This window comes from Balaenoptera ricei, chromosome 3 (genome assembly GCF_028023285.1).
Source record: "Balaenoptera ricei isolate mBalRic1 chromosome 3, mBalRic1.hap2, whole genome shotgun sequence".
In the NCBI taxonomy this organism is placed as follows: Eukaryota; Metazoa; Chordata; class Mammalia; order Artiodactyla; family Balaenopteridae; genus Balaenoptera; species Balaenoptera ricei.
This window is the reverse complement of record NC_082641.1, coordinates 64,919,749-64,935,074: the sequence shown is the minus strand read 5'-3', so window position 1 is coordinate 64,935,074 and position 15,326 is coordinate 64,919,749. Positions and strand designations below refer to the sequence as shown.

Below are 15,326 nucleotides of genomic sequence, written 5' to 3'. Positions count from 1 at the left end.
TATTCAAATGTAAACTATAAAGGTTGTTCATGATTCATTTTACCCGTTTGAAGGTAGTGTAACTACTGGGACAGACAGTTCACCATGGGCCCAGAGGGGGCCTGCACATTATTGCTGAGTGTGCCAAACTGCAAGACTCACTTATCCACAGGCAAGTGCTAGTCCCATAGGCAATTAAGTAGGTCAAGGTGACCACAGCTTGACGTCAGTGTAATGGCTCACTCTCTGGGCGTAGGAAGGCTGGCTTGTTTGCTCTGTGCTACAGCGTTTGCAACTTGTTCCTCAGCAGTGACACAAACCCGCTATGTCTATAGCATCCATCTGGGCACATCATGTCACCCTGTGGGGACTAAGGGAAAAAGGGAAGCAACAGAAATAAGTTGATACTCACGATACTCACGCTGTTTGCTGTGCCATGAATACTATCTTTTGTCTCTGAACCAGGATTCTCATGCCTTGTCGACATCCATGAAACAGTAACAGACTAGTGTATTAAGAATCTCAGACCTTTCACAGTTCTTGATAGTAACCCACCTCCAGATTCAAAAGTCAGAGAAATATTATAAAATGTCTTTCTCATTGTACACTTGCAGGTATAAAGTACCATATAAAAATTATACATCTGATGCCATCTTTCCCTTCCTCATTTTGTGACATTTTTAGGGACATTTGAAAATAGATTCAAAATTAATATTTCTATCATTTCCATAGCTCATTATCCCTCTCCATGTCCTCCCTTCTTTCCTTATCTGGCTTAGATTCCATGGTCTATCATTAATATCACACCCTGGAAAACACCTGTACCTTTTCCTTTCATTCGACTTGTCTGGCAAACTCAAAACTGTGGTTAAAGTATTTGTAATACCTCACCCCTGTACTAAGCTCCTGAAAATTGTGGACAGGTCTCACTTGAAATTTATGACCACAGATTTCAAAAGGGCTCTGATAATACTACTACATTTCCTATATGTTTGCTATTTCACACTGCCTTCTCTTCCTTCAAGTTTCTCATGTCTCCTACCCTTTCTCAGTTAATGAACTTTAGAAAAAACTTCTTTGAGGAAAATATAAACCATTAGGCAGGAGTTGTCTCATCTCCCCATCTATGTACATTCCACATCTTTGCCATCCCTCCTAACACAATGAATTAAACATCTCTACCCCTAGCAAAGAACCATTTCTCTAACCTTCTCCAAGGCTCCCCTCCTCCAATTCTCTTTTTTTCTCTATTTCAGGAGTCTTTCCTGGATTATTTTCATAGCCACTATTATCTCTTATCTTAAAATAAATCAAAACAAAGCAAAACAACACTTCACCTGATCCAGTTTCCTAAAGGCCACCCATCTCCACTCCAATTATCTATAAATGTAGTCTTCATATCCTTATTTCATTTACCGAACTGTACTTCTCCCTCTATTACTCCACAAAGACCTCTCTTATTGCCACAACTAATGGACCTGTTCTTAGCTTATTTAGCCTCTGAGCAGCATTAACAAAGTTGACTAGTTCCTTCTTTTTGCAGCATTGTCTCTGCTTGGCTTCCATGATGTCACACTCTTGGATTTCCTCCTGTGTGACCAGTCACACTTTTAAATCCTCTTGCAGTTCTTTCTCCTCCACCAGACCTCTAAATATTAGACTACCCAGGGCTCTGTTCTTGGCCTCTTCTCCTCTATCTCCATTCCTCAGTGAGTCTACCCAGCCTCTGGGTTTTAAAAGACATCTACTTGCCAATAACTCCCAAATCTGTGTCTCAAGCCCTAGACTCTCCTGAACTCCACACTTGTATATCTAACTACTTACTTGCAATTTCCATTAAGATAATCGTCATCTCAAAGTCCACATTTCCAAAACAGATCCCTTAATTCTGCCACCTTTCCCTCCATAAATCCTCCTTCCTTCAGGAAATCTTATCAGCTCTATGTTAAAAATATCAACATAATCAGAACCTGACCCCTTCTAACAACTCCACCATGACAACCCTCATTCACACCATTCTCTCACCTGAATTATAACCTGTTTTTATCCTTACTCCTCCCTTCACTCTGCTCTCAACTCGGCAATCAGATCATGTCACATTTCTCCCCAGACGTGTGAAAAATTTTGCCTATCACAGAGTGAAAGCCAAAGCTTTATAATGGTCTGGGGTATGTTGTGGTACGTTGGATTATTTTTCAGAAATATCCACTCCCTCACCACCATCCCCACCTCCACGAATGGAGTGCGCTATTCTACCTCTTCTCTCTGAGCTCAATTGTGTGACTCAACAGACATGATGCAACCAAAGGCTTGAAAATGGTTTTGCAAGTGGACCTGCCCTCTTACATCTCTGCCACTGTCCTGAGAAAAACATGTCAGGGCTAGCCTGCTGGTCCCAGGAAAAGGAAGAGAGACACATGCAATAGAGCTTCTTCATCTGAGCCTAGCTTAGATCAGCTGATCCCAAACCAAACTTCTTATGGATGTGAGCAAGCCCAAATGAGATGAGCAGAGCTGTCCAGATAAGCCCAGTCTAGATCTGACTCATAGGCATGAGCTAAATAACTGCTTAGTAGTGTATGCTTCTGAGAGTTTGTGGTTTTTATGTGGCAGAAACTGGTAGAGGCTGTAAGATATGATCCCTGTTAACTATCTGATCTTCTACTAGTTTATCCCTCTCTTTTCCAACCATAGTGGCCTCTTTGCTGTTTTTCAACTATACCAGGCAGGCTCCTTCCTCAGTATCATTGCATTTACTTATTACCTCACATCAAGATATCCAAGGCTTTCTCCCTAATACCTCCCTGTGTACTATACAATGGAACATTACAAATGAACCTTGAAAACATTATGCTAAGCGAAGGAAGCCAGTCAAAAAGATCACATCTTCTTTCTGCCCCTCAAATATGGCAAGCTCATGGCTTTGACTATTTTCTCTCCCTAAACGCTCTTCCTCATTATCTTCACAACAGATTTCTTCTTGTCATCCAGATTTCAGCTTAAAAGTCTTCCCCTCAGAGGCCTTCCCGATTACCCAATCTGAAGTAGCTACCCAGCCTCTTACATCATCTCTGTGTTAATTCTATCACGTATTCAGTTAATTCACTCATTCATTCAACAAGTGTGAATGCTCTGTATGTGCCAAGCACTTCTGAGGATAATGAGTAAGACTCAAAATTCCTGCCCTCATGTAACCTATAATCCGGTGGAGAGGGGACAAATAGTGTTACGTAGGGACATAAATTATGGAGAAAATTTAGACAGCAAGAGAAGAAAAGTTATTGGGATGAGGAAAGAGCTATTTCCTATAAGGCTAGGCATAAAAGACTCTCTATTAAGCAGATTATAAGTAGACGCCTGAACGAGGTAAGAGAGGGTTGACTTTGGGGTGTGGTGGGGAGAATGTCAAGAAAAGAGTAACTTGAGATGCGAGCCTACAGGCTTGGAATATAATTGTACTGAATAAAATGGGGACAAGAAAGGGAATTAATTAGTCCATTTTTTCCCACAGGGGAAGTGATGAGATTTAAAGCTATTATGAGTTTGAGGTGTTAGTGCAACATCCAAGCAAGAATGTCCAGCAGGCAGGTGAGAAGACAGAACTGAAACCAGGGATTTTAGGGCAAGATGGAGATTTAGGAGTCAGCCATAGAAAAGTGAAAGATAAGCTTGTAAAGAGAGATGACATTTCCAAAGGACTAAAGGAAGAAAAGAGTGCTAACCACTAAGTCTTAGGGGATTCAACAAAATATTTATAAAATGTATAAAATATCCCTCTCTGATATTATTTTTACTGATATTTCTGATATGTATTTTTTGTTCCTAAGTCTCCTCTCCATTCTTCAGCCCCAGCAGAATGCAGTGGCCTTGTTTGTCTTATTCACTGCCACAATCTCAAGTGCCTGAAAGAGTACCAGGAACATAGTAGGTCCTTGGAAAATATATAATGAATAAAGTAAATGTGTGCCTTCTTCTTTTGGCATTCTTAGTTAAGAAAATAACCAACATCAAGCAATACACAATCTCTCAGATGTCAGAATTTCTGTCTCTGGTGACTTTAACAAAGTGTCCACATAGTCTTCCAATGTTACATTCAGCACCTGCAATTTATTTCTAATGATTTCACTGTCTACTTTATAGACCATTAAAATGTAAGCAAAGTAACCCCAAGGAAGACAAAATTGACATCCCTGCATTGAAGACTACATAAAAAACATTAGACTTAACTTGCAGCTGACAGGTTTTTGACTTTCCAGAGCCTTTTGCTCCTGATAGGACAGGTGAAATAAATCTGGATGTGTTCAGACTAAATGACTAAGGCAGCACTGCTGTCCTTTTCCAGCTGCATGACTTGTACCATTCCTTTTAAATGGCACTCATTTCCTTAAGCTCTTGGATGCTGAGCCATATTCTGTCATGTTTTCCTCTGTCACTGGAAAAAAAAAAAAAGAACAGCTCCTATTAAGATTAGAAATGTTGAGGTGTACAGACATTAAAACAGAAAAGTGTTCCTTTTCTTATTTGGTAAATATTTTGCTTTTGAAACATCAGTAACTAATCACAGCTGTTTCCTTTCATTACAAATGTATCCAATCAGGTAAAATTCCAAATGAAACACACAATCCAACAGTCATTCCATTATACAGTACAATGGGAAGCGTAAGCCTTGTGAAATGTATGTATTAAGTATGCATGTATTCATCAAATCAAACAAAGAAGCTAATGGGTCTCTGATTAGTGTTCTAACTCTGTTATGATGATGATGATGCTTGCATCTCATCCTGACTCATCTAAAACATGTGAACAAAATGCTATTAAGTTTGATAGACAATCTGTTATGTGCCATCATCATTCTGGTTAAATAGCACAAACTGAATTTTGGCTAGAATTTCTCTCTTGAAAATCAGGGGCAAAGAAAGAGCTGCTGTTAAGTTAATAATAATTAACTGCTGTTAATAATTTGTTCTTTATGTCAAAACTAAAACAAAAATTAATAAAAATTAAGCTCATCTAGGATTCATAAAGATTGTGTTTCCAAAGGGATTGTTACATGGACATTAATGGACAATGGCTCATTCAATCCAAAATTAGGTATTCAGAAAAATAAGTAAATAGCAAGTGAGTTTTTATTAAATATTTTTAAAATACAGATTTTGTGGCAATTATAAATTAATTTCTAATATAATAATAAACTGATACTTTGAACCAAGAAAACAATATAACAAAAATTCATTTCCAAATGCAAAGCAGGTACCCTATGTTTAGGGATAGTTCATATTAATGCATAATCTTGTTTTTAGAAAAAGATGATTGCTACAATCAGGTATATAACCACTGAGTTACACCTAAGTTCTGTTGGTTAAAAATATATTCTTTAGAAAATCCATTTTGAACACATTATACTTTTTTTCAGTGATTTTCTCCAAACAATGGTAGAAGTGCTCCTTGATGGACAGAACTCAGGAACTGCTTTGACCACACCTAGATTATACTGATATCTACAATACAGGACTCCAACGGAGAGTCCAGCTCCAACTTATGAAGTAGGCCCAGTTCAGAATGTTTAACAATGAGGTGCTAACAAACGATAGCACTAATCATCAAAAATTAACAACTTTAGGTATCTTTGTTTTGGGTTTCTGTGGTTTAGGCACATCCAAAATGTCTTCATAGTCCGCACTCATTCCCTTTGCCCAGCGACCAACCGTGACCATTCGATCTGTAAAGACATAGAAAAGTCAGAATGTAAGAGAAACAGTCATCAAATACATCCACCTAGATTGGTATTGGTTTAGCAAAGGAACTAGTTTTGACATGAATAATCACAAAGAGAGAAGACTCCATCACTAAAGGAAAGTGAGCAATTCTGTAATTGATTATAACCCTTGATTTCAGAGTACCACAGGCAATTTCTCATCCCAATTAGGGAAATGCAGCAACTGCTTTGCAATGCACGAATTGATGAGAAAGCTCTTTCATTCTTTCTCAGAGTTCATCATTATAGAGTCAATGAGTTCCAAGAGTCTGTAAACAGCAAGAGTTATGAAGCAGCAGTTTCAAATGAACAAGATTCCACCTGTGAAATTATACAACATCTGCTTGTCAGTCTTGTCATTTGGGAAGAGGCAATCCTCCCAGGAGGGAGAATTCAAATTCCACTTCCATCATTTCAATCTCACTGCCTACAGTGTAGTAAAGACTATCTTCTTCTAGACAAGATTGTAAACAAGAACTCTTGGTTTTCAGATTCAAATGCTAGGGGTAGGAAGTAAGAATGGGCAGGCTTATTTGTGTGGTACTATGACTATATGATATAAAAAGAAATGTGCTTTTTCCCCAAGAAGCACTAGTGGGCTATCCCACTGTCTTGCTTTCTTTCACACAGGATTATCATCCTTTTAAGCTAGGTAAACTAATGTAATAATGGTCTCCACATCCCAAAAAAATCTGCCTTAGGTTTGGTGAACATTTATGAAGTTTTCGATGACCGAGGGTAGTATTTCACTGGGAAGAAAATATAACTGGCCAGATGCTGTGTGGATAACACAATTTTAATATTTTCGGCAGTTTTTGCAACTAACTGAATCCTTTTGGTTTCAGAGCATACATGAGGATACTCAATCATAAGAATACTGTAAGTTATTCTCAAATTTCTTATTTTCTCTTAGTGAATTAATACTTTTCTTCAAGTAACAGAATTGGCTCTATTATTAAATACATGGGTTAGCAAATAAAAATATTTATGAATAAGATGCTTTATAAAATCAGGGTCCTCTGGGGCTTACTGGTCATTTTTTTTTCCCACCTGAGAACAGCAGCTGATGCTCAGTACTGCTGATAAAGAAATGATGAAGTCATCGCTGCAGTAGGAAACCAGGCAGCCTTAAAATCAGTTGTGCATCAACAAGTTATTAATAACAAAATTCAGCAAAAACACAGAGGAATACTAATCTCACCCCTTCTAAATGGAGGCCCAGAGATCTCACCTGAATTCTGACTTCCGGGGCAATCTTTCTTAAAATGTTCCACAGAGCCACAAAGTCTGCAGCAACCACCTATAAAAAGAACAGAGTAATTGAAAACCTCTAATACTTACATAGGGCTTTTAATGTCTCAAAGCACTTTCATATCTTATTTGGTCCTCACAACCTTGTTAGTTACGAAGGTAGCTGGAGCCAGGAACTTACTCCTATTAAGTCCATTCTCCATTCCTCTTGACCTCAAAGAGCACTAAACTGTACCTACCCACCATTTCTTGCCCCTGGCCTTCAGGGCAGATGTGGGAAAGAGAAGTGAGATATGACGGAAGGTACGTGTCCTCTGGAGTGTCCAAGAGCCACTGCACAGAAGCCTGGATCTTAACCATGGTTAGAAAGGGAAGGGTTTGTGAACTCTGAAAAATCTCTGTGCAGATGCATTTTTTGAGGAGAATGCCCACAGTTTTTAATCAGATTCTTTAATGATCAGAATGTTTAATCATGAGGTGCTATGAGGTCCCCAAAGGGTTAGGAACCACTGCTCTGCTGTACAGGTCAGATGGGGGTGATCAACTACAAAAGGAATGAAATTAACTTTTGTTTCAGTGCCTTCTATCTGCCAGGCATCCTAACTCGAGTAAAAATGCCTATTGGCCTTCTTTAAGCAACATTCCAGGACTGTGAATTACAACACATTTGGTTTCTAAAATGAGTCTTCACTGAATGGTCGAACACTAGGAGCTTTTTGTGACCACCCTATCTGAAGTAGCTCCGGCCACCTTATCTCCAAGTCATTTGCTTTCCTTCAGAAAATTTACTGCAATTCATAATTATTTTGTCAGTGTAGTTTTTAACCTCTCCCATCCTCTAGAATATAAGCTATGAAGATAGGATATCCAACTTATCCATCATTATATCACCAGAATCCCCAGGAAATTCTCTGATCCTTAATACAAGTCTATTAATGTGCATCAAATAAATGAATAAAATAGTAAGTGAATACAGGACTATATTAGATAATGGACTAATAATGCTATTAATGGAAATACAAAAACCAGAAGGAGAAGTAAGTGTTTAAGAAGAAAAATAAAATACACTGAGTTTGGTACAAGGCAGTTGAAAATATGGGACTGGTGGGCACACAGGTCGGGAAAGAGATACAGATTTGGCTTCTGCTGACTCTAAGTGTTAGCTGAAAAAAATAATAACTAAATCACAAATGGAATAGAATGCAGTAGGATAAATGCCAAGCAAAAAAACAAATAACACAAATATAAAATGATTGTAGCCTGCCTAGGTAGGAGAATAACATAAAGAACACTATAAAATTAAGACAAGTCAAAACTGTTTTCACAGTTTCAGAGGAAAAAAAAAAAAATATATATATATATATATGTATATATATGTATTAATATATGTGTGTGTGTGTATATATATATAAATTTATTTAGGAATTTACTAAGAAGAGTAAAGTAATCCTACCTTACCACAGACTTTATGTGGGCACCTTAAGCCATTAGTTGAAAGGTAAGAAAGTTACTTGATTCCCATGCCAGACAACTAACTAAGAAAAACATTCAGAAACAAAAGTTACTACAAATATGAATAGTGTGTACCAACCCTTCTACCCAAAATGGTATGCTAGACTGAGATTAAATTCACAACACTATTTTTTAAATCTTATCCTAGTTTGAGAAATTATCCCTTTGTTTCTGTTATGTTTAAAAGTAGATACTTATAACATACTCTCATAAACGATGCTGAAGCAAGCACAAATATTTTGAAATATACACGTCAGTTTTTTCTGATTTGATGTATTAAAAATAATACCAAATTACATTACACAAAAAGTCTAGTACATAGAATAGTGCTTGACAAAGATAATGAAATTCTCAAGATTTTGCTACTTACTCAAGAATTTATTTAAAAACTGTTTAAGTATAAACTAAATCACAACTGCATGATGACTCACCATTTTCGACATATAAATGTACTCACCATCAGCATAGAGTCCTTTGGGATTATCAGGACAGGATCTGGACAGATGTCCCATTTCCCCACAAACAAAACATTTTGCAAAAGGAAATTCACCTGTAACAATCAACAGTTCCTGTTAAGTTATATATATCTCATGTAATTCATATTATTTTAAAACACTGTATTCTCAGAGTGTTTTCAGAGTGTTTAAAAAACATATTTGTTTTTACATGATTTAAAGTTTAATCTCATTTGATTTCAAAATATTAAGTGACACACTCATAACAAACCTTGTCAACAACGAAAAAAACAAGTTGGCTACTTACTGGCCACTTTCACCATTAACCAAATAAAAAATTGATAGAAAAAAAGATACATTAATACCAAAAGCTGGGTCTACTTTAGCCTTGCACTTGGTTATTTCATGCTCTGTGGATCCACACCGGTAACATATTCCAGTGCCCATTTCTTGATTCTCAAGGGCAGCTGGGCAATCTGCAATCCCATGGCCAGGTTTTCTACAATGGAAACATACCTGGGAAAACAAAAATGTGAGTTTCCACACTGCAACACTACACTGGCTTTATTAATTCTAGTCATTAAAAATGTCTTTAAAACACTCCTCATTTTAAAGTTATCTAGTTCTTTTTTTGAAATCTCAGTATTTTATCTGTAGAAAAACAGTGTTTCACATATTCCTAAACCATAAGGAATGTCATTTCCATCAGAGAGTTTCAGTGCTTTTGAAAACCCTCAATCCATAAATCTCTCAGTCTCAGACACAAGTTATAAATGTCTTTGTAGGAGGTAATCGCTTAAATGAATTAAGCAAATATGGACTATTCATTTCGTTAACGGGGATGTCTGTACCTAGAAACACTGAGTTTTCTGGAGGAGATGGACAATGACCATAAAAATGATCACTCAAAATTAATACTTTCAAAGTTCACATAATTGAATGAATTTGGGCCAAGTGATTCCATTTAAATTATGATTCGAATCATAAGATATATTTCGTACCAAAATGTATGCTTAAATTTTTATATCTTTCATACATATTCCTTACTATTCATAAATAGATAGAGGTTTCATTTTAGAATATATACACATTTTCAAGGTATAATTCTAAGATGAATTATTTGGCTCCAGCCTAACACTGAACAATGGTTTGGTTTCTTTACATACTACCTAGCAATCTGCAGGATAGTTTTCGCTGTGATGAATGAGAATATCAGTCATAATCAAAGACGGTAGATAGCTAAAGTATTTTATTTAAACTGGAAAAAGGTATACTTTTTGGATAACAAATAATTCATCATTTAATCTTTTTTCGAAATAAGCACAAGGTTTTTAAAAAGCAAATTCAGTAGGTAAAATAATATTTTGCAACTATGCCCTCACTTTCTTTTTTTCCTGTTTAATAACATACTGGAAAAGAATGAGTCCCTTTAGTCTTTATTAACTTTTACATTTAAAATGAGCTAGGGCAAACAAAGAAAATTCATTTATTCTACAACTGCAGGAAAAGTTACTACCCAAAACTGGATCACCAACATAAGAAGTCTTGGATTATTGGTAAAGTCAAGGTTGTCTCTAGTAACCTGACAGCTTACTGATGGGGTTTTATCTGTAAAAACCTAATCTTCACCAAATACAAACTTTTTGAATGATCCTTAAATTTAATGTAGATGGGATTGTGGAGAGTGGACTGGTAAATTTCTAGATGTCAACTTATTAACAATAGAACTGATGCTTAGTCTGCTTAGTCTGAGGTATTAAAAAGAAAAACAAGAAAATGAGTTGAAGGGTCTCAACAAGCCATATACTATTGAAAGCACATGCTTTAATATAAAGAATTCCTTTTTTTTTTTTTTTTTTTTTTGGAAAAAGAATGCCCTTCCCCTTAATTAAAAACATAGGGCTTCCCTGGTGGCGCAGTGGTTGAGAGTCTGCCTGCTAGTGCAGGGGACACGGGTTCGAGCCCTGGTCTGGGAAGATCCCACATGCCGCGGAGCAACTAGGCCCGTGAGCCACAACTGCTGAGCCTGCGCGTCTGGAGCCTGTGCTCCGCAACAAGAGAGGCCGTGATAGTGAGAGGTCCGTGCACTGCGATGAAGAGTGGCCCCCACTTGCCGCAACTAGAGAAAGCCCTAGCACAGAAACGAAGACCCAACATAGCAATCAATCAATCAATCAATCAATCTTTAAAAAAAAAAAAAAACATAAAACTTCTCTTAAAAGGTCACAGTACTAAACTTTTTCAAAAAGTATGCAATTCACCACACCAACTATGTCAATGAAATTATCTTTACATTATCTTTACATTAAATTAACTTGACTTTAAAATATTTAAAAATTGGGCTTCCCTGGTGGCGCAGTGGTTGAGAATCTGCCTGCCAATGCAGGGGACACGGGTTCGAGCCCTGGTCTGGGAAGATCCCACATGCCGCGGAGCAACTAGGCCCGTGAGCCACAACTACTGAGCCTGCGCGTCTGGAGCCTGTGCTCCGCAACAAGAGAGGCCGCGATAGTGAGAGGCCCGCGCACCGCGATGAAGAGTGGACCCCGCTTGCCGCAACTAGAGGAAGCCCTCGCACAGAAACGAAGACCCAACACAGCCATAAATATATAAATTTAAAAAAAAAAAAAAAAAAAAAAAAAAAAAAAATTTAAAAATTGTATAATTTAAACAAAACTATCTTGATACAAATAGAAATGATTATCTTTTCTATCCCAATTTATCCATAAGGAACATTTTATCAGTATTATCTCCACAAAAGAATCTTTAAATATGACACTGCATAAAACTAATCCTGCAAATAGCCAGAAGCCACATCTATGGAGGCTGTAACATTTCAAGTCTACACTGGTGCAAACAGTGCTCTACATGTGGTAATTCTAATAAAAAATAAAACTGTAAAATAGCAACAAATCCTGATTCTTATGTAGTATCCTGCTAGAAGAATCCCTTGCTAGAGAAGGGAAAGAATTATACCAAGTAGTTCATTTCCTGTGTCTGACACAGTTTAAAATCTAGGTCTTGGCACCACGGAAATAAACCTGTAGCCCCCAGCACTCCTCTCAGTGTAACATGGGGAAGGAGGGAGCAATGACTAGGGACAGTCTCAAGGAGTTTTAACTCTGCTATTACTCTGCTGTGTTACTAACCAGTATGATTCTTATTAGATCTCCTTCCTGTGCAATCAGTTTTTCAGGGATAAAGATAAAGGGAGACATCCTTTCCAACTAATGGGAACCACACATATCTAACCTGTTGTACTTAACCTTCCCCCTTATTTTGATCTTTTTTAAAAATGGCTGTTTGAAAAAGGGCTACTGGAAGGGGAGAGAACATAGGTCTTAAAGTCAGACTCTGGGTTTAAATATCTTCTTTTTTTCTTTTGGCTGAACTACATAGAGTTAGCAGCTCATTTAGGTTCGTTATTTATTTAATAATGTATATACTTATAAAGTGCCAACCACTATTCTGAGTAATCAAATATTAACACCTTTTCCTGGGTTTGAATTTCTCCTCTGCTACTTGCTAAGTGGCTTTCAGCAAGATACTTAACCTAGCTGCACACCAGTGTTTTCTACCCAAAATATGGAAATAATGCCACCATCTTTGCATGTTGTGATAATTAATCAGTACGTCAATTGTCTAGCATAGAGGAGGTGTTCAAAAAAAGTCCTAGTGTTATTACTAGCCCTCAAAAAGATGCCGTATAAGTCTACTACATAACCACAATCAGACTCTGCTAAAATACATATCTGAGTGCATGAATAATAGTTTCTAGCCATACAAAGTAACATTTTAGTAGAAGTGATCATCTTACCATTGCACTTTTCTTTGCTGCTTGTCTTTTTAATCGTCTTCCTTCCCGGCGACTATCTTTCTTTAAAGCAACTGCAATTTCTTCCCTGACTTCCTGACTGTCTGCTGCTATCATCTCCCCATTGCGAACCATCTGTGAGTTTTGCCTTAGATATTCCATGAATCCGTTCACATCTTCATTTAAATACTCCTTTTTCTTTTTATTCTTTTTGTGTTTTGCTTGGGATGCATGATTTTTAAGGGACAGACTATCAGCTTCAAGTTGTTTACTCTTTGGTAGGTTTTGGCTTTTTCCCTCAAAGGACCCCTTCTTCATGTCCTCCCATGATGTTGCAGGGAAGGGTCTTTTGTTCTGTGTGGTAGTAACTCGTGCCCACCTGGTCATGGCTTCATCAGATGTTTATCAGTCTTTAAGACAAGCATGGCCAGTTAGTCATCTCAAATAAAAAAATGAAACTAAAGATACATGCTATATCACTATATCACCTGTACCCATATGTTAAGAGTTTTAATTATTAAAACACTTTTTAACTTAATTTAGATATCTGTATATTTAATTCTATAACATGCTGCAGCGATATGCCTGTAATGTAAATCTAGCCCTTGCTACCACACCAGTAAAAAAACAAACAGCAACAACAAAAAACACACGGATATAAATACTTGCTTCAAACTGGAAAACAATTCATTAAGAAACCAAATTATTTCCAAAATTAAATCACATAGTAATAGTAAATGAAGTTACTTTTCCCAAATTCTGCAGTTTTCTTAGCGGTTTATTTTCCTATCTCTAAGTCCCAGGTCTACTTTCTTCCAATCTTCTTGCTTAGTCTGCCATTTCATCGCAAATAATTTGCACAGCAAATTAGTAAGTATACACAACTCCTGTCCTTTGACCTGAAGTCTGTCATTACAACTCTTTCCGGCAGATTGATAAGCAAAATATATGTGTTTGCAGTCACGTGATAATACCGAGTCTTCCTTTTATTAATCAGAGCGTAAGCTACTTCCAGCCCAGCTGTTTCAAATCATTTTCAGTTATTAAGACGCCCCTCTTTTAGGGTAGCATCCCGTGCGGAAAACCTCAGTTCCTGTCACGACATCCCTTCAACACAAGCTGCGGGGCGGAGCCAATAAACAGGTGTGGGACTGTGCACAACACTTCACACCACGCGCGCGCACTCGTCGCTGCGGATCCTGTGACTGTCACAGTGGGGACTGGAGCTGTTCAAGAGGAGAAAGGTTATCCTTCCCCTGAGTATATGGAACAGGGGAAGCTCTGAGTACCCGGTCGGCCGGATCCATTCGACCCGAAGGATCCCAGTGGGGCTGGCCCGCGCCGGCCCAAGCGGCCAGCCTCCTACAGCTGAGGCGGATCCCGTCACCGGCGGCCTGGGCCCGCCGCGGAGCCCGGTGCTTCAGCCCCACCTGGCGCTGGGGGCCCTCGGGGACCTAGCCGCCACTCCCTCCGCCCTCCCGCCGCGTCCCAGGGAACGAAAGAGGGGATCCCACCACCTTACTCCCCCACGCGCAGCTTCTTACCACGCACGAATCCTCCAGAGCAGCAGAGTTGGCAGGCCAGAGAAACCCGTCCCCCCTGCGGCGGCGGGGGCGACAGTCGGGAGCGGAAGCACGTCGTCCCTGACAGCGCGTCACTTCCGGGGGGTAATTGGCTGACACGCCGAGGTGCGGCTATCAGGTGCTATGGTGTCTCTCAGCGCCAGTAAATGTGGCTAATTAGAAAATGTGAAGCTCGCAGTGTTTGAAGGGCCCCGCTCTGGACGCCGGAGACGCGAAGTTGAGAGTGCGGAATCTGTGCTGTGTGGAACGCACAGCATAGTGGGCGAGATGGATGGAAGGATCCGTGGGGTGGGAAAGGCCCGAAAGACTTCCCTGAGAAATGATCTTTGTACTGGACTTCTAAAGATATAGCAAATATTTCTTGGGATTGGCGGCGGGAGGGAGTTACGTTTTTCTATCCGACGTAAAGTAAAACTATTAGCGCAGTGGGAATGGATCACTGTGATAGAAGTGTAAAAAGGACATTTGGGGCCCTACTGGGTGAAGGGCGGTGCCCCATGGTCCTGACCAATGCTAGTTCAGCATTCAATTGAAATACCACCCTGTGGAGCCAAAGACGTTCTCCTTTAAGAGAGAAATTTTAGTCTCCTGAGCAACTCTTTATCTCAACTTGCTACCCCTCCCCCCGCCCCCCCCAACAAAAAAAACCCGGCTACCACCAGCATTTGTGCTTGGTGGAAAAATTGGCAATCCACTCAGTTCACCAGGACAACTGCTCCCATCCCCATCATCATGCTCGATCCCTTTTACCTCTTAAATATCTGTCCACTTTATCGCTACTGCTACCTCCCTTGTTCCAGCTTTCATCATGTCCCGCCTGGATTACTGGCAGCTGATCTGGGCATCCGTTCTTGTTGCACTTCCTCAAATCCATTTTCCGTGCCTTAGCAAAGCAAACTTTCGAAATGTAAATCAGATTGTTGCTCCCCTGCTTTAAACCCTTCCATAGTTTCCCATTGTTCTTAGGATGAAGTTCA

General features: G+C 38.9%; 1 protein-coding gene across 4 annotated transcripts; it reads right to left on the bottom strand.

The window, feature by feature from the left end:
* Window positions 1–5,106: 5,106 nt before the first annotated feature.
* ZCCHC9 (zinc finger CCHC-type containing 9) lies at window positions 5,107–14,410 on the bottom strand. Of its 4 annotated transcripts, XM_059916685.1 has the most exons (7): window positions 14,311–14,396; window positions 13,852–13,992; window positions 12,770–13,176; window positions 9,318–9,468; window positions 8,955–9,047; window positions 6,966–7,034; window positions 5,107–5,698 (listed from the first exon to the last, which is right to left on the bottom strand). In XM_059916685.1, the coding sequence occupies exons 3-7, from the start codon at window positions 13,151–13,153 to the stop codon at window positions 5,580–5,582; spliced, it is 816 nt and encodes a 271-aa protein (XP_059772668.1). In that variant the 5' UTR covers window positions 13,154–13,176; window positions 13,852–13,992; window positions 14,311–14,396; the 3' UTR covers window positions 5,107–5,579. The 4 variants fall into 4 exon arrangements, with proteins under 4 accessions (XP_059772668.1, XP_059772670.1, XP_059772669.1 ...); XM_059916687.1 differs by lacking the exons at window positions 13,852–13,992; window positions 14,311–14,396 and adding an exon at window positions 13,741–13,842; XM_059916686.1 differs by lacking the exons at window positions 13,852–13,992; window positions 14,311–14,396 and adding an exon at window positions 13,514–13,717.
* Window positions 14,411–15,326: the final 916 nt, after the last annotated feature.